At 43.0% G+C, this 18,790-nt stretch overlaps 1 protein-coding gene across 4 annotated transcripts in view; it reads right to left on the bottom strand.

Moving 5' to 3' along the window:
• RASA3 (RAS p21 protein activator 3) overlaps window positions 1-18,790 on the bottom strand; it is a 164,230-nt gene that overhangs the window by 77,487 nt on the left and 67,953 nt on the right. For all 4 annotated transcript variants that reach the window (XM_048077913.2, XM_066985291.1, XM_066985270.1 and 1 more), the window contains exon 2: window positions 10,414-10,531. In XM_048077913.2, the coding sequence (XP_047933870.1) occupies window positions 10,414-10,531 (118 nt within the window). The remainder of the gene's footprint in view (window positions 1-10,413; window positions 10,532-18,790) is intronic.

Below are 18,790 nucleotides of genomic sequence, written 5' to 3'. Positions count from 1 at the left end.
ATTATTTCTAAGAACTATAAGCATACATCAACACTATTTATTCATCGACAGGCCTACCATTTCACCACAGATCTCTAATTCCAAGTCACTCATGCTTAAGTAGATCTAAATTGGTGGATGCCATTTGAGTCATACAGACAAATACAGCAAGCATGGCAGAGGTAGACTTAAAAATAAATCTCTCATTTTAACAAGCTCAAAGCCAGCAGGTTTTTCTTCCCCCTTTAAATACAGACCTCCTTGTTGTCTCGGCTAAGCACAGCCATGGGAGATCATTACTGAAGGCTTTTGGTGTTAGAAAATTACATAGCCAGAAGTTTAAGTGTCCCTGCATTAACTTTTGATTTTTCAGCCTCTTGTCAGCAGAGGTCATTTCCTTGGTGTCTTTTGGGAAACCACAGCAAAAGGAATTTTACATCACCCGTACACTTTTGCTTGTATTTCTGCCTACAGTAAAAATACACTCCCCCCAAATTCCCTCACTGCCTCACGAGCTAGATGGCAAATCTCAAAGCACACAGGCACCACAAATCAGCTAACCACTGTGTTTGAAGAGATACTTGCCACATGAAGTCCAGAGACATCACTCAAGACATAGGACATTATGGTGGAGCCACTACTCCCCCAGCCACGTGGAGGAACACATGCTGGAGAAACACTGAAGCCCAAGGTGCACCCATGGGTCACGCTTCCCCACTGAAACAGTCCCCCATTCCTTGAAATAAATGCATCCAGGTGTAAGCCAAGGCACTGAGACCCACAAAGTTATCCCCGCTGTGAGGATGGGAGAAGAATCTATGTGAGGACGGGAGAAATATCTAACGGCTGGAAGTGGCAGCTGGTTTGACTGTTATATTCATCCCAGCTACCAGGTCAGCACTCTGTGTTAGGTCATATTCTCCTCCGAGAGATTTTATTTGGAATCAAGAACTCAGCAGCTTCTACTAAACCGAGGGCTGCCCGACTGTCCCAGCAGCCACGCTTCTGCTGGCAGCCCCAAATGCCTCGCTCTGTGCACGTGGCACACGTTCTCAAGCACAGGCTTAACCCAGTGGGGCTAGACAAATGCTTAAACACTGCCCATATATTCAGTGCTCTATACATGCAAAACAGTTGCATTGTTCCGAGCCCTAATAGTCTGTTCAGCCATAACATTGCCCTTTCTGCTGGAAGAACACAACAGATGAATTTACTCGCTAATGACCTTTGTATGAGATGATACTTAATGAACTGTGGATTATATATACACATTTCTCTATCAAGCATATTAGTGAAGCTTCAGTATGCTGGAAAAACACACACGGAAATACTATAAAGCTTGCTTTAATTCAGTTCAGCTGATCCTGGAGGAAGGAGCAGGAAAGAGACATCAGCTGGGTCTTTTGGCAAGTCCCCCGCTAATCATTGTCACAAGTGCTGGCCAGGGGCAGAAGGTATCTAGGACCACACCCCAGCAAAACACCCATGACATTTGGAAAAGCAGACTGGACAACAGGAAGTGTCTGGTCCAATGCATGCTATCCGAAAGAGGCTAATTAACAAAAGAAATGTTATCAAGCCTGCCTTAGCCATGGCCAGACCACATCTTGTTACTACGGTTGGGCACAAGGCTTATTAGTCCGAGCAGCACCCGCGGGCTGGTACTTCTCATGCAATGTGCTACTCACAGCTGCTGCCCACAGAAGAGCAGCTTTGTTCTGTGCTTGGTTTTACCCCTCCAAGATCTTGTAGCCCTTGTAGATTTGCAGCCTTCCATCACTCAGGTAACACCCCCGAGTCACGCTGCATTGCAGGAATGGCCCCAAGTTGCACCAGGGGAGGTTCAGGTCGGAAATGAGGAGACATTTCTTCTCAGAAAGAGCAGTCAGGCACTGGGATGGGTTGCCCAGGGAGGTGGTGGAGTCACCGTCCCTGGGGGTGTTCAAGGAAAGGTTGGACGTGGTGCTCAGGGACATGGTTTAGTGGGTGACAGGGGTGGTAGGGGGATGGTTGGACCAGTTGATCTTGGAGAACTTTTCCAACCCTAATGATTCTGTGATTCTAATGAAAGCAAGCAGATCTCCAACCCAAATACACTCACTTTCCACTGGGTAACTCCACAGAGAAGTTAAAACTGGGAGATAAATCTGATCCTCTTCCGCCCCAACCTTGTGGAGCTATGCAGAAACAGAACCTTCTTCTTGAAGGAATCAAAAGTCACCACATGAACGCTTTGAGCTTCCAGTTAAACGTGTGCTCATCTCCCATGTATCTCTTCAGAACCGTACTGGCCTTGTCTCCCACCCAGACCTGACGAGCAAGAGGTCGCAGCAGTCAAACCCCATGATTTATTTCCCAAGCCAACTTATTGTAAGCACGAGCCCCAGGGCTCCTGAATGTTTTCTTCTGAAAGAACACGTAAATGCCTCCCTCCCTGACCCCTCTGCCCCAACAGCTCCAGTGAGTGCTTTTATTTTGACGTGGCAATTAATGAAAAGCAGCAGCCTCTGCCCGGACAAGATCCTCTTCTGACAAGATCCTCCAAAACAAATACTACAAAAAATACTACAAAAGCCCTGCTGAAAACTCAAGAACCTTTCTGAACCAAAGGAGTTCAGGTCTTTAAAAGACGTTTAGATGTAGAGCTTAGCGATATGGTTTAGTGGAGTACTTAGTGTTAGGTCAGAGGTTGGACTCGGTGATCGTGGAGGTCTCTTCCAACGTAGGTGATTCTGTGATTCTGTCCTGAGTTAAGCTTTCACTGGAGATTAACCCTATTCTCAGGAGAAACGTTATTCATTCAAGGAGGAGGATGAATAATGAGGGGGCCCTCCCTCAGCCTCACAGCGCAGGTTGCACATCAGCAGGCCGCACATCAGCAGGTCGTGGCCAACACCAGCCTTGCCATTATTTCAGGTTCTTCTAAGACTTCAGTTAAGTGGTGAAAGAGCTGCTGAGGTTAGGATTTTGCAAGGACAGAAGCAGCTGACGTCCACTGTAAGGGCAAATCAGCCCTCTTCCAAGCTGAATATAGAGGCATTTTCAAACCTAGCTTCTTCAGTGAAGAGCACTGAATTTAGAACAGTTTACATCTTTCATACAGCACCTTCCACAGACACACACACTACCTGATCCCTCCTCAGGGCACTTTCCCTAGGAGCTTTCCACACCTGCTGAGACAGAAGAGATGTAAAGCTTTCTTGTGGAAAAAAAATAAAAAAGAAAAGAAAACCATCAAGAATAGCCAAATGGATTTGGACCTTCAAGCATGTTCTCCGCTCGCCAAGCACTTACTTGTTCTGAATGCTCCAGGGAGCAGGAATACCAGGAAATCAAAAACAGAAAGTTCCCTCCAAGTCCTGTTTCCCTCATAAAACTATCCAACTTCAAGCCCTTCCCATTCTAAGGTATCTATTTCTGAATGTCCTCCGATGTGTATTTTGGCAATGGATATTTTCAAGGAGGAGACTGGGAAGGAGAAGAGAAATTACTGTGTAAACGAAGTAGAATGAAAGCAAATACGGAAGAGAATTCTAATTTCAAACACGATGAATGGGGACTTTTTCTGAAAAAAAAAATAAAAAAATCTAATTTTGTTCACTTTTAGCTGTTTTACTAACCTCCAGAGGCGAAGTTGCAACTTTAATTCCATACCCTCACGTATCTACTGAAATCACTGCAAATGGTATTCACTGGGAGGTTAACTTCACAAAGTAAATCTCAAAGCAGAAGCATTTCTTTAGTTTTAGGCTGTGTTGCAAAACCTCGTGCTTCTTTCTCAATATTTGAGGATTCACTGAAGTAGTTTTGTTTTTGTTTGGCACTGGTACTTTAGTGGATGAAGTGAAAGGGTTGCATGATGAATAATAATGAAACCCTTCAAACCAAAATTCTTTGTGTATCAATTTTTTTTTTCTAAACTGCTTTTGTGCTTGTAAGTAAGGACTATTAACATGCCACAGACAACTCCACATCCTCTGACTGTTTTAAATGGTTTAGAAATACTGGATTCATTCTGTTGCGTGAACTGAAGACCAGAGTTCACATCTCAGTGTGAGCCGGAAGCAAAATCAGTCTGCACAAAGGAGTACGCTTGCTTATTTCTACTACTAAGGTTTTTCTGCTGCTTGGCTAATACATCTTATGCTATGCTTTGCAGCCTATGTAAAGGGATGGGGTGGGGGGAAGGAGAAGAGAAGGTTTATTCAGAGCAGATACAGCAAGCCAAATAAAATCTGAATGCACTTCAGTCTCCTACTAGACAGGGAGCTACGAGAAGCCAGGCAAGTAAGACAGGCTCTTTAAGAGCCAAAGTTGGCAGATGTCACAGTAGCTTCCTTACAGCACGAGGTATTTTTAAGAAGTTGTGTATTTGCAGCACAGATTTGGCAGGCTACTTGCAGCAGGAAGTATATGGCACACAAGGCAACACCTAAATCCAAACATATCCCCCATGGCCATTGTGAGAGTGCAGGCTGCAGTCTTCCAGACATCTGCTGAGCCCAAGCAAATCGCTCCTCGTGTCCTTGTGCAGAGATGGACAGTGCTGTGCTATAGCCACAAACAGCCCTGCTACACAGAGAAACAAGTAAAGCGGTATGCGCTTTCTCTGCCCTAATATCAGAGCAGAGACACAAACACACTAGCTATAGTTATCATCCTCACTTGACAGTTGCTGGTTTGGCTCAACGAGGCTTACAGGGATTATGATAACTTGAAGCAGCAGCCGCTTGGCCCCTAGTCACCTCCCAAAATATTCTGTAAGACGACACACACAAACAACAGAAGTCACATTACAGCTGCATTATCATTTTTTTTTTTAAATCACTCGAAGCAGCCTACAACACCAACAATTGTTACTCACATGGGTGGCTTTTCGTGTGAATAAACGCTCTCATTCACAAACCCTGCCTTGGGTCTCAAGGCTCACTTCATTCTCCTCCGTCCATTAAGTCTTGCTTCCCTTCCTGGCGCTCTTCCCAGCTGTCTTACTTCCCTACACAGCCGTGCAGTCCTCGCCTTCAGTAATATCCCCAACTGGGCTGAAGTTGCATCCATACCCATCCTACCCCGTTCCCTTAAAGCCTTGGGATGCCTCAGAACTGAAATCCATTGATACCAGGAATTGAAGCCACGGCCAGATGCAATTGAGCACAGATGATGGCAGACCCCAGAGGCTGACAGCACACTGAGGAGCGAGCCAGGAGTGTGGGAGAGGAGCTACAGAGCATGCGGAGAGCAGAAGATGTGCTGCAGCACCCAGTGCATCACCTCTGGGCTGGGGGAAGCTGTTATTTCAAGGAGGTGAGCTGGCAACTTCAGGAGATGGAAGCAGCTAATGGAGCTAACTCAGACAGGACGGCTAATCTTGGCCACGCTCCAACTAAGGGAAACAGCTATGTGTTTAAAATTTGAGAACTGGCCTGCAGCCAAGATGTTATCAGAACACAAGCGAAGTTTAGCTATGCAGCCACGGACTCCAAAGATAGGAAAATACGGTGTTCGAGCAAGCCTGGAATTAAAAAACATTAAATATGGCAGCAGAATCACTTAGAGAAAGTTCTGAGAGTTACTGACTGAATTTGTTACCAGATCTGAGACTGAGACAAAGACACAACATCCTCCTGTTGAAGAGAACAGCCCTGGCTATGAATTTACAGCACTGTTCACTGTACGCTCACAAGCACACTTTCCTTCACTGGAGACTATAGGGAGGTAAAAAAAAAAAAAAGACTGCGGGTGGAGAAAGTGCTTCTGGCTTCATTTTCTGTTTCATTCAGGCTTTGATCACTATGTTTAGCAGGTGAAAAATTCCTCGGTGAAATAGCCGAGAACTAAATAATGACAGACTCAAGATGCTTGGCTCATCTCTCTAAAGCACACAGCGTCTGCCATCTGATTCTTAACGTGCGACGGTTTTTGCCTTTATTCATATCCTTGAAACAGATTTAGAGATGTCACATTCCTTCCATTCTTCACCTATGATTTGAGAAGCTGCCTTGATTTCCTGTTGCAGCTGACACTGCCCTTTAAGTGAATGGAAACATCTGATGCAAACAGCAAAGGCAAAGTCAGTCTTAATGCCAGCAGGCCAAGAAAATTTATCCTCAGGGACGACCTGCAGTTAGAACAAGCTCTGGATGGTGGAGCCTCAATTCTGGGGCTGCTCTCTGGGAAGGGTAAGTAGTTGTTTCAGCAAAGGAGATTAACAGGCAGAATTCCTGTCAGGCTGTTTACTTGCAGCTCAGACCTAAAGAAAAGTTGTAGATCTATGTATTTTTTAAAAAAGAAAAATCTCACACATTCCTTAGGACATAAAACATGTGATCGACTTCACATACATCTCTGCTAGGTTCAGTAGAATGGATCCAATTACATTCAGCGCCTTTATTTATGATAGCAACATAAATATTGACCATACAAAACAGAAAATTGCATTAAATTCCAGCTCTAACTGCCCTCTCCCTCGTATCTTATGACTTGCATGTGACCTTCTCAGAATTTCCTAAAAGCTCGTGCCAAGTAGTTTGTAAAAACAGTGCTGCTTGAAGAGTTCGAGATTCTCTTCCTGGGAACCTGGAGAGCTTGCTCTGACCGACCCACGTGCTAATCGTGCTTGTCCAAAGATCCCCAGGGAAGTCGGATGACTCTGAACATAAAGAGGACTTTCACATTGCTCTGTGATTTCATAGAAAGACCAGCCCATGTCATAACCCCGATTTCTTTCAGTCAGATGCTACCAAGTAATCCTCGCAGCAGCCCTCAAGGCACCAGTGCCACCACCAGCTTAACTGGAGCCAAGAGAGGCTAGATGGCAGGAATGACTTAAGTTCCTGATTGTAATTTACGAGTCCCACCTGACTGCTGAACAGAGAAGTTAAGGTTCACCGTGCTGGCTGCTGTCAGTTTTTAAGATACAAACTTAGATAAAGGGCACCAGGCTCACAGAAAGCGCTGGTAAGGGCACTGGACTGGGCAACAGGATGTGCTGGTTCAGTTCTTAAAGCTCTGCATGATTTATGTTTCGTTGATTTAAGAGGTTACTGCTCTCAGCTGTCTTCCCATGCCTCTGCCACAGCCCGATAAAATAAAAACATGTTGCAGAAGATTAGGACAGAGCTCAGGGAGGTAACTTCTTACACTGTCCCAGCGTAAAACGCAGGAGATCGTGAGTCAGAGGCTGAAGGCTCTGCCACGGGTATCCCATGCAAGCCAGAATTGGTCATTCATCCAAGTCCTTCTGTGAAGGAGAAGGACCTGTGTTCTCCCTCACATTTAAGAAACGTATTTAAACTTTACATCAGGTGAAGGGCTGCCTGGAGAAACATAGATTTCTGCAGCGCTTAACAGAAGCTTAATGAGAAGGGGAAAGGAAAAAAAAAAAAAAAAAGGCATGTACTCATCGAATCCCTAAGTACACAAGACAGTGTTTCAATATGACTTTAATTACAAGTCTTTTCATGCAGATAAAAACAAACTCATTTTATGCAGACATGCTGGAAAAGATAGGCTTCCCCAGGACAAATAAATCTGTATGAGATGATGCTGTTTCAGAAACACTAGAGCTGCACACGAAGCACCTTTCGATTCAGACATTCACACAAAAGGTTCTACTTTCCAGACTATATGAAAATCAATTTTTGACCTAAATAAAAGACAGGGGAGTTACCAATATGAGTGAAAACGCAAACACTTAAAGCTTACTTTGGCGGCCTGTGACCAGAGCAAGCCAACCCCATGTCAGCCACGAAGTGACGGGAGCAGAAGATGGGCACGGACAGCATGGCCTTGTATGCCAGCCACACAGGTGGCCAGGCAGGACTCGGCTATTTTAGCCATGCTTTGGACCAGATTCATATCCCTGCTCCCAGCTAACCTCGTGTATCACAGCAGCGACACCACAGGAAGAGGCACCCAGCACAGGCTTCACTTAATGGATGTGCGAGTGCCTCGCGAGCACCGTACATGACACCAGCAGGTATTTCTCTGCTGCACACAAATTACATGGGCCTTCGGGCACATAAACTTTGCCTGGGCCAATAATTCATGGGTACTCAATGGGCTGAATCCATTTACAAACAAGTATTAAAGAATGTAACAGCATTACTGGCTTCTCAGCTATGTGCTCATCCGGGAGTCTTACAGAAAACAATAGGTTACCATAGCACGGTCTGAAATCGTTTGAAAAATGCCTTCCTCTGGAAGCTTAAATACATTTAAACATAATCATATAAAGTATTATGCAGCTGTTTACGTGTGCCTCACTAAATGAGAGCAATCCCTATCAACAGATTGGGAATATATCTCAATTTAGTCACTGATGTATCTGGGATTTCTGTCTGTCGGTTTGCCATTTTTTGATGAAAAAAAATATTTGGATAAATGCAGAATTCAGGTGTGGATATTCAAGGACTGAAGGAGCACATATTTCAGAAACAGTACTTGCAAATAGAAGCTCACAGACAACCACTGAAGAGAGGAATTCACTGGGAGAAGAAATAGTGACCATGAAGATCATCGTTAGTCAACCCTTTAGTCAAGGAGAATAGGACTGTAAAGGATTTTGAGAAGTCATCTGGAGCACCACTGTTCCAAGGCAGGAAGATCCCAATATTTTGGTCAGGATCGGTTACATATGACCTGTTTAAAGACTTCAGCCGTAAACACAGGAATCTACCCCAGTGCTTCAGAATCTTTAATAATAGGAAGCTTTTCTTCACAACAAAACTAACTGCAATCTACGTCCATTATTACTTGCAATATCCATACTGGACATACAGAGCAATTTCCCCTCTCTCATTTTTTTTTATTTACATGTTTATATCAACTCTCAGCCTTCTTCTCCAGATTAAACAGCTCCTATCTTTTAACCTTTCCTCATCAGTTATGTTCTCCTGACCTCTGACCATTGTGTTGCTCTGCACTGAATTCACCTCAAATGATGAAAAAAACTCGGCTCCACAGGAAACCAGAAACCTTCCAGTTTTTGCACAGCCTCAGCACACCTCCTCAAGCTTTTTAATGATATCTAAAGGCAGATGGAATTTTTCCCACTACAAGAATTACACTTGTTGCTTATGCCTACTACTGAAAGTTATTTTCTCAATCGAAAAATAATTGGGTTAGTTCAAGGAAATGACATCCATTATTATCGTACAGCCCTCTCCCCCCCACCTTCGTCCTCCCTGTGAAGGACTTTAATGATCAGCAAGCAAAAACACCCACTGTGCGGCTCCTGGTTGTGAGCAGTGGGGCTACAGTCACTTGAATCAGGACTGAATTTAAATGAGTTATGAAGTCAGTTCTGGAGAAACAACTGGTTCAGGGACATTGCATGTCAGTTATTGTAAAAAGCATAAAGAGTCAATGGCTTTTCACTTTTTTTTTTTTTTGTTAATTAGGTACACTACAAACAGGGAAGCGTTAGCATCATCATAGAAAAACACTTCCTATAATTATCTTTAGCCAATCTAAATACCTCAAGAATCAGAAGTCGCAATTATGGACACCAGTACACCACATCAGAAAATAAGCTAAGGAATAAAGACTTAAGGGGGAAAAATATATGCGAGAGAAAAATTAAAGTGACTTAAGGGAATAAATTCCACTTCAAGCTACTCAGACTAACATGCTTAAGTGTGTTAGGTACTTGGAGACTGGGGGGAATTATTTACTCTATTTCCCAGAGTAAATTCTTTGCAATAACAAGACAAATAATAGATTCCTAACTATACTACTCAACTCTCACTCTTTTCCCACTTTATCTCTTAAGATAAAAGTGACTTTTCCCTGCTGCTACTTTACCCGCAACAAAAAAGCTTTATCAAGAATTTCACTTGTCAGAGCATACACGTATTGTATATGCCCAGCCTTGTTCCCTTTAGGTTTTTAATCTAGGGGGATTTCCAGGAGAAAGTGTTCTAACTTTTGCTACGCTCTTCTTGTTCTGTTTCTTTCTACATTTAGCTACCATAATCTCACAGGAAGCAGCCAAGATAAGGAGAGGCTGGAACAACAGATACCTGTTTGCACTAGTTGCAGCTGCACGACAAAAAAAAATCCCTAACTTCAGCCATTAGGGTAGCTAGACCAATACAAAACTTTACGCACAGCTGCAAAACAGAGTTCAGAACTAAAGAGCTTAGGGAAGCTCAAAACAAATACTGCAGAAAGAAAGGAGCACCAGCTGTACATTCTTTGGAGAACAGTTTATATGGCTTGCCTCGGTGAAGACGTTTTCCCACATACACATATCAGAATCATGACACTAACACTTTTACCAACAGAGTGTTCTTAAAAGTGGAAAAATGATCATGCACCCCCTGAACTCCCCTAAAAAGTATCTATGGCACATTACACAAACATAGGAAGCAGAAAAATAGTCTAGAGTACTAAGAAGAGTTAACAAAACACGTGTATGCATGTATTTATTACCATAATGACTTCTCCACTATTTTGGTCCTGAAAACCTCCTCCTGGTCCAGGTTTACAGTACAGTAGCAATCCCTCATCTTGTTTGGCCCCGGATACGTAGGAAGATTTTTGGCTTCGCCTAAAGACAAGAAAGAAAAAACAAAACAAGATTACATATTAAGAAGTTAAACATACACGCCAGCTATCAACTAATGCAGCATCAGCAACACGGCTAAAGCAAAATGCTATATTTTTCTTCCCAAGCGATCAGTCTCTATTAAACCAAGCAGTGCATTCTGTTTCCAAGGCAGCAGCTCCCGACAGCCACGGAGTTCAGAGCTCAGCAGGAACCAAGATCTGCAACAATTCAACAGTTTGTTGCCCCCACTCTATTTGCATGTGTTTGGGCGGGTATTGCTTCCTTCCGAATTTTTGCTTTTAACCAGTCCGCCAGTAAGATACCCAGAGCACAATAACGTGGTAATAAAGCTTCCAGATACAGCCCATTGATTTCATCCTGAAGACGTTATCAGAAGACAGCAAATGAGGGCTGATCCCTAGCTCCTTTGCTCGCCCAGATGTTGAGATGGAAAACAGTCACTTCAGTTGGCACAAGCAGCCATACACCGCACATTGGACAGCCGAGCACTTGGATGAGACACCTAGCACTGATGAAGCAGCCTAAGGTCCTCACATAAAGGTACCATGAAAGTTGAATACCCTTCAAAATAAGTGCTTTAAAACTGGGTATGGCTCCCCATGGCTTTGCTGAAGCACCTTAGCATTACCTGGATGGATGTTTTTCATTCTAGGGATGAAACCTAGTACTCTGAGAGCATGCTAAGGCCACAGTGCGTGTGGTCTTATTCACCTTCATTTTTCACTTTTTCCCTGGCCAGAGACTATTAGCAGAAGCCATGGGAGCTACACTGTTCTCTCCTGGTAATAATACCTGGAGTAAAAATAAAAAAAAATAAAAAATAAAACGAAAGAAGCACACACCAAGAGAACAAAAGTTTGTTTGCCAATAGGGAAAGGAACTCCAAATGACAGTAACAAATATAACTTGACAGTAACAAATATAACTTTTTATCAGATGTCTGCGGTTCAGCCTAAGCGCATCTCACTAGACACATGCCTTTCCCAGTCTCCAGCTCCCAAATAGCTTTACTATTAACAGAACCATCTCGCATGTTACAAATCTGTCTTCAGTCAAAATGTACTTTTTCCCTTCTGCAGCTTTGTTTGACGGCGAATCTGATGCAATGTGCATGTCAACACTGAAGGGCTGCAGCAAAGAAATATCAAGCCCACCAGCATCCTCAGCTTTCAAGGACGAGCATGAAATGACACAGGACTTCGCGTCTTCCGTACACGACCTCTTGCACACACTTCTGTCATGGAGTGCCCTTAGAAAAGCCACACATCCACACTTCTCACAGACTGCCCAGGTATGGGTGATCGCACACACTTTCTAAAGCTAAGCACAGAACGTACAAAGAGGCATTGATAAGTGCACGAAAACAATACTTCATGTATCAGTGCTCACTTCAGAGCACTTCTGCGTAAGTCCACTCCCAGCTCAGCTGATGCAACTTGAAAGCTTTCTTCCCACTTCCTTCAGAGCTGCGAGACTCTGTGTTTAAAAAGCTGGCTCCACGTAATTCAAAGGTGTGACTGGAACATCTCTTAGCGTGCCCAGCGTGGCTTTAAATTCAGTTGAAGTGTAATCAACAGTTCAACTGCAGCAGCTCTGGCCAAAAATATATCAAGTATTACTGATGGCTTTTGTACAACCTGCACCGGAGTCTAGTCTGCTGTGGTAAACCTCCAGCTTTTACTCGTTATCTGCATTTGAGCAAATTGCATATCAAACAGGCTGAGCTCTGAGCGTCTGTCTTTTCTCCCCAGGCCCTGAACATCCAAAATGCTGTGTTTTCACACTAAAATCACATGAAATCAGCCTCTTTTCTGGATGACTGGGTGAGGATCCCTGTCGACAGGAAGAGTTTCAATCGAGGAGTGGTCAGGAAGTCTTCACCTGGGGCTGCTGTGCTACTCTCCCAGCTCTTCCAAGACAGCTGGTCAAACCTTTTCAAGCTCAAAATTAAGGAAAAATAACACACTTTCCCTTTTTCTGCACTTTTCCCACTTCCTACTTCAATGCCAACATGCACACAAAACAACTCCTGGATTCCACGTTCTTGATGCTCTCTGATGCCACACGATAGGCATTTCAGTGCTCAAAGCCAATACTTCATCGCCTCAAGAGTGCTCTGTAAGAACTCTATTTTAAAACTCAATCCTTCTCTGTGTTAGCAGACTTGCAGAAGAAAACCCCGCAATATTAAGACAAATGCAGTGCAAAGGAGGATACCAGTGTCACCAGCAAACGACTGCCTACGCAGTCTGTAAAGCAAATGAAAGATCACCACAACAATTAGAAAGTGGGACGCACAGGGAGAAAGACAGAGGGAGAAGACATTTTTTTCCAGTTGGAAGAAAGAAATGACTGTAAAAGGCCCTGAAATGCCACGGAGGCCAGAACAAGGGATTAATTGACCAACCCAATATATTAATCACGTTACTGACTTGAGAAGGAGCTTGCATAAAAATGTGGTTTCTTCCCAACACTGACAGCAACCAATGGCTGTTTAGATTCCTCCAGCACTGAGCAGTTGAGAAAGAAAAACTTGTCAAGCTTTCAAGCACAGCTAAAGACTAACTCTCTAGCCAGACATTTTATGTCAACAAACGCGCTCTGTTAAGAGCTTCAGTTGCTCCTCAGATTCCGCCAAGACAAAAATGTTCCCTCTATGGCACGGCTTTGCTATCCGCAACAAAGCTGAACAATTTGGTCAGTATTTCTTGGTTCTGCTGCTATTGAAATTAAGAAAGAAAAAAAAAAAAGAAAGAAAGGCCAAAACACTTGATATAGTCATGCACCATTTCCATATTTTCAACTACGAAATCTAATGAGATCGATTAATTTGGGCAAGAATTCCCTCGTTTAACCTATCTGTGTAGAGTAGGCATCTTCACCAACTGTATTTTCAAGAGGCAGCTCCATTCTGTCTTCCTCTTTGTGAGGCACCAGCACGATAGAGACTGGAGGGCGGGTTTGCAGACAAAAGGTCAAAACACCCACCTTTAAGACCTCCTGTCTTCTGCTAACAAGAAACAAAATGTTTCTTAAGATGTCTAAGACCTTGACAACCTAAAATACATGCACTTTGTTTCGGGGCATAAGGCTTCCATTTGGAAGGCCTAGAAATAAAATAACCAATTTAAATTTGCAAGAGTTTTCCCTCTATCCCTGGTACTGTACACTTCTAATATAGACGGTCCTAACTGAACTGTGCTCAGCTTAGCACCAAGTATTTGAACTTTGCGTAGCTAAACTTAGCTTTGCTAATAGTTACCATGGGGTATTTTGGACAAGTCTTTAGAGGATAGACTGTTCCATTCTGAATACCTCACTGACGTGCTATTTTCTCCTCATGAATGGGTTACTACAGGCTCAAAATGGACTACAGTGGCACAGCAAGGCGCAGGGTACTCGAAAGGCTGGAACAAAAAGAAGGAAAAGACTTAGATCTGTATTCATCTTCCTTGTTTCTTCCAACGTTGTACGTTCCTGCCCTACTAAGACACCAGCAATAAAAGGAAGCAAGAAAAAGGGGCTCTCCTGCAAATACGATAGAGAAGGGCACTGCTTAGATGCTTGGGAGCATAACTGGTGAAAACAAGAAAAGGTTTGACGATGTTTCTACGAAGAAACAAACATATACGTACATGTATGAATACATTTCCTTACAATTTTGACATCTTAAACTCCCTGAAGCACCTGGTATTTTTCACTGAATTTAAATACTTGGCAATGTGTCACTTTTGCTTTGGAGTATTTCCCTAGGTGTAACTTTCTGAAGAGAAGAAAACGCATGACAGACAGACATTATTTCTCCCTTTTGAAACAAAATTTGCTGATCCTATGCTTCTAAGTATTGGCACTGGGTCACCTGCACACAGCTGCCAATCTGAGCATGTTAGTAAAAACCTTGTGTCAACAAATTTACCTTACTGTCTTCCAGCTGCAACATATTTAATTTTTTCAAAATGTCATAACAGAATTACTTCAAAAAAAAAAGTATTTAAAAAGTCAAACAAAAAACCCACATCCAAAAAATAAACTCGGTAAAAGCAGCTGAGCTTTCCATACTGCAGCATTTGACTTCAGGGAAAACACAAAGACTTCAGTACAGGAAAAATAAAAGAAAAATCTGAAAAGGGCAACATATCTAAACCGGCAACAACAATTCATTTTGTTCCTGCCATGTTCAGGAACCACTCTCCAAACAAGCTCTTGGGCAAGCACGTCAAGAACAAAAATGGAGCAACGATGTACGCCAAGAATGAAGAACTGCTCCCATTTTACCCTAAGCTCTCTATACCGATAAAGATGCTGGTTAATGGGGTGAGGAACAAAAACACACTATCTCAAGCACTCTTCAAGTTTTCTTTCTTCTGAAAAAAAGCATCATTCCTTCAACATCCACTAATCAAGCAAAAACAGAAAAAGGAAAATGTGTACACACACACAAATCTCATCCTCTATCAGAATAATCCCAGAATATACGTAAAACATTAGGATGTCAGCAAATTTATAATTAATATTTACTGTAAGTTTAATTAAAAATATAATACTACTCAATGACAGCAAGCAGTTCATCGTTTTAGTACAAGGTGTGATTCTGGGGGGGGCGAGGTGGAAGTTAAAGGTAGAGGTGACTACAACACCACAACAGGGATACACTGAAAAAATAAGCCCTTTTAATATTAAAAGGGTCATGGTTGGAAAGCTTCTGTTTACATAGGAAACCATTCTTGCTACTGAACAGCCAATACGGTCATTACCTAAAGTTAACAATGTTTGAAAGCAGAGTATACAATTCTATTTGCACATAATTCTTACATGTAGATATACCATGTACACATCACAAAGGGAAAACGTTTATTTTTGCCTTTCCAGATAGGAAAAGGCAATGAAAATCACATGTGAAGTCCCACAGACAGATACGCACAGTGTACGACTACAGAGTTACCTAAGTGTACTCTAGTGTACTTTTTTAATAAGCTAAAATCAATGTATGCTTTTTGGGCAACATATGCCAAGTGTCAAAAGATGTTCTCTCCCTTCACGTGTATCTATATAGGTCACTCAGCCTGAAAATAAAATAAAACCACCGAATTCATCAATTTGCCTCATCAGATACTCATATATTAATAAAATGAGATTTGTTTTAAAACAGATGTGATTAGAAATATTCTATCTGCCCAAGAATCTCTCTTTGCTTAAACCGTAGACATTTATGCGGGCGTACACGCATGCTTTGCTCTGACGAAGAGACAGATTGCATTAGATTTCTAAACCAGGTCAAAAATAGCCATCTGTGAACGGATTTTGGTGACCTGGAAAATGAGATTTTTAGATGACCTGTTCTTAATGTAAGCCCTTGCCTGCCAGCCTCTTTCCATGTGAAATGATGCTTATGTTAGAAAACTCAGGGCAAGCCCTTCCTCCACAAAACAATATCGATGAGCTGGGCCTGTGCAACAACCCCAGAACAAGGTGATACCACACCACTGCTTCAGCAAGGAAACAAAGCACGTTGTATTAATTACAATCTTAATAGATGAGGGCATCATGTGGAAACCCCAATCCCTTTGGCACTAAATCTTCAAAGACCTGTGCTGATACAAGATGATATCTCATTGCCAAAGACTACTTACACTTACTTAGACCTAGTACTTACAGTGGAGTTGTTGTGGATCACGAATCTTCGAGGCTAGAAAAGGCCTTCAAGATCACCAAGTCCAACCACCAACCTGTCCTAGCGAGTCCCACCACTAAACCTCACCCCTTGGTGCTATGTCTACGTGCCTCAAATACCTCCAGAGACGGCGACTCCACTCCACCACAGGATGGCCTATCCACCCTCTCTGTGAAGAAATTCTTCCTGACATCCCATCTAAACCTTCCCTGGAGCAACCTGAGGCCTTTGCCTCACATCCTATCACCTATCACTTAAGAAAAGAGACCAGCACCATCCCTGCTGCTGCAGCCTCCTTTCAGGTAGCTGCCAAGAGCAATGAGGTCTCCCCTCGGTCTCCTCTTCTCCAGACTGAACAGGCCCAGGTCCCTCAGCTCCTCCTCACGTGCCTTGCTTTCTGGTCCCTTCACCAGCTTCACCGCTCTTCTCTGCCCGTGCTTAAACATCTCAATGGCCTTCTTCTAGTGACAGGCCCAAAACTGAACACAATATTCAAGGTGTGGTGCCACCAGTGCCGTGTACTCGTTTCCCTAAACTTACTCTATACCGGTTAGAAGCCTTCACTGAGATCTTCCTCTGATCTGAAACCTGTTTCAAGGCAGAAAATTACAGGGATTTCTATAACCTGTAACAAGCCCCCACAGTGGATAGTTTCAGACCTATGGCTCAGAATGGCAGATATCCAAATTCCCTCTTTCCTGTTTATGTGTAAACATCTCAGTTCTACACCACCAATTTCCAGGCCTTCTGCAGCCCTGAAGGTCCAACAAACCCTTCAAATACCTTGTTTTTGCAGTCCTGGGCATAACAGAAGCAGCTGAGGGTATTCTCGTTGGAGAGCAATGAGAAGCTCCAGGCTGACATCCTGACTTTTCTTGTACAAGGCAGTGAACACTGAAGGGGCTCAAAAGATCCTGTAACAATATCAAACACTGAAGTGCCCGCAGCACAGGGGCTGTTAACCAAATCCCAGAGCCGGGGAGAAAAGTCCCACAAGAGCTGCTCTCAAAATGAGGAACTGCAAGCTGATTTGATTTTGTACAAGAGGAGAAGAAAAAACTCCTCATCTCATTAACGTAACGGGTCGCATGCTACTTGCCAATATATGTTAAACATGGGGAATCGAGTTTCTCTGAAGATTCCCTTGGGATGGTAACTTAATCCCAGAAAACAAAAAAAATGTACGAGTCCAGCTGCTTTCTAACAAAATGGAAGCTATTTTGTGTAAAAGGACACTTGAAGAGATCGTTTTAAAGTGGGATACTGCCAGGAAAGAGGTGATCAAGGAGTTTTCATCCACATTCACAGCTTTCCTGTTGCATGCTGAGGTAAGCACTCCAAGTTTCTTTGAGGACCCTTTCTTGTATTTCTGCAGAAAAACAGATGCAGGAACCAAGCGGCCCCTTTACCGCTGTTGATACAATCTTAGAGTCAGTTCTCCATCTACTGCTTTTCAACCCAGCTTGTATTTTGAAGATGATATTTTGGATCAAAACACATCTCATATGACTTCCCAGCTGCATTCACTGGAGGCTCTTGAGGTTTTTTCCTACCAGTTTCAGTAACACAGGGGTTGGCTACAGGTTGTTCTGCGCCTCTGAATCACGACCTTCGCTTGGACTGGTGGCTCATGCTGTTATTTTTTGTTATTATTTCTTACCAAAAAAAAATCAGCTTCCTAAAGTTATTAAAGACCTTCTCTCAGCAAAGCTGAAGTCACTGAACATCTGTTGTGGGAGGCCATGGGGGAGAACGGAGGCTGCAGGAGGGGCAGAGCCGCGGAGAGAAGAAGCTTTGCACAGGCTGCTCCATCCCGGAGCGGTGCTGGGCGAGCAGCTAGCACTCCCAGCTATTTTTAGAAGAACAGTATGAGACAGGAAATGTAAGCAAATGATTTACAACATCAAACAAAACGTGACCGAAATCCAACATCGGTTCAACCGCTCCCTTTTCAGAGATTCTGCATTCTGGTGTAACTATCTTGGGGGGGTTGCTTTTGAGTGAGGAGCCTGCTCATCACTAAGAAAAAAAAAGAAATGGTCTCAAATACATCAGCATGAGCAAAAGTTTGTCAAAGTAAGTGTCTGCCCTTACCCTTCTTCATATACTTGATTTGCACACAAAACCAAAATCCAGATGACCAAAAAAAGACAGTTTAATACATCTGTGTATTCCTTTTTTTTTTTTTCCTTTTCGTGTACATCAGAAAACCACAGCTGCGTGGGAAAAAAAAAAAAGCAAGCAATGAAAAAGGCATAATGCCCTCTCTTCCCGGCCATTAATCACTTCTATCACCAACAGCAAGCGGCTAAAAGCTTTTACAGTAACATGAAAAAGATGAATCTGTCAATGTCTTGCTTAGATTAAAAGCTAATAACAGAAAGGAGTAATTGCTGGGGAGTTGGAGCTTTAGCGGCGATGTTAAGAAACCCTAACTGTTTCCTCTAATGAATGGCTCTGTTGTCCACAATTGCTCTTGCTTTACAACTGCTCGGTTAGAAATGCCTTCACTAACTGGAAGTTTCACAGCATCAACTTTAGATGGAGATCGTTTTGGCCATTTGACC

This window comes from Anser cygnoides, chromosome 1, assembly GCF_040182565.1.
Source record: "Anser cygnoides isolate HZ-2024a breed goose chromosome 1, Taihu_goose_T2T_genome, whole genome shotgun sequence".
In the NCBI taxonomy this organism is placed as follows: Eukaryota; Metazoa; Chordata; class Aves; order Anseriformes; family Anatidae; genus Anser; species Anser cygnoides.
This window is presented reverse-complemented; position numbering and strand designations above follow the sequence as displayed.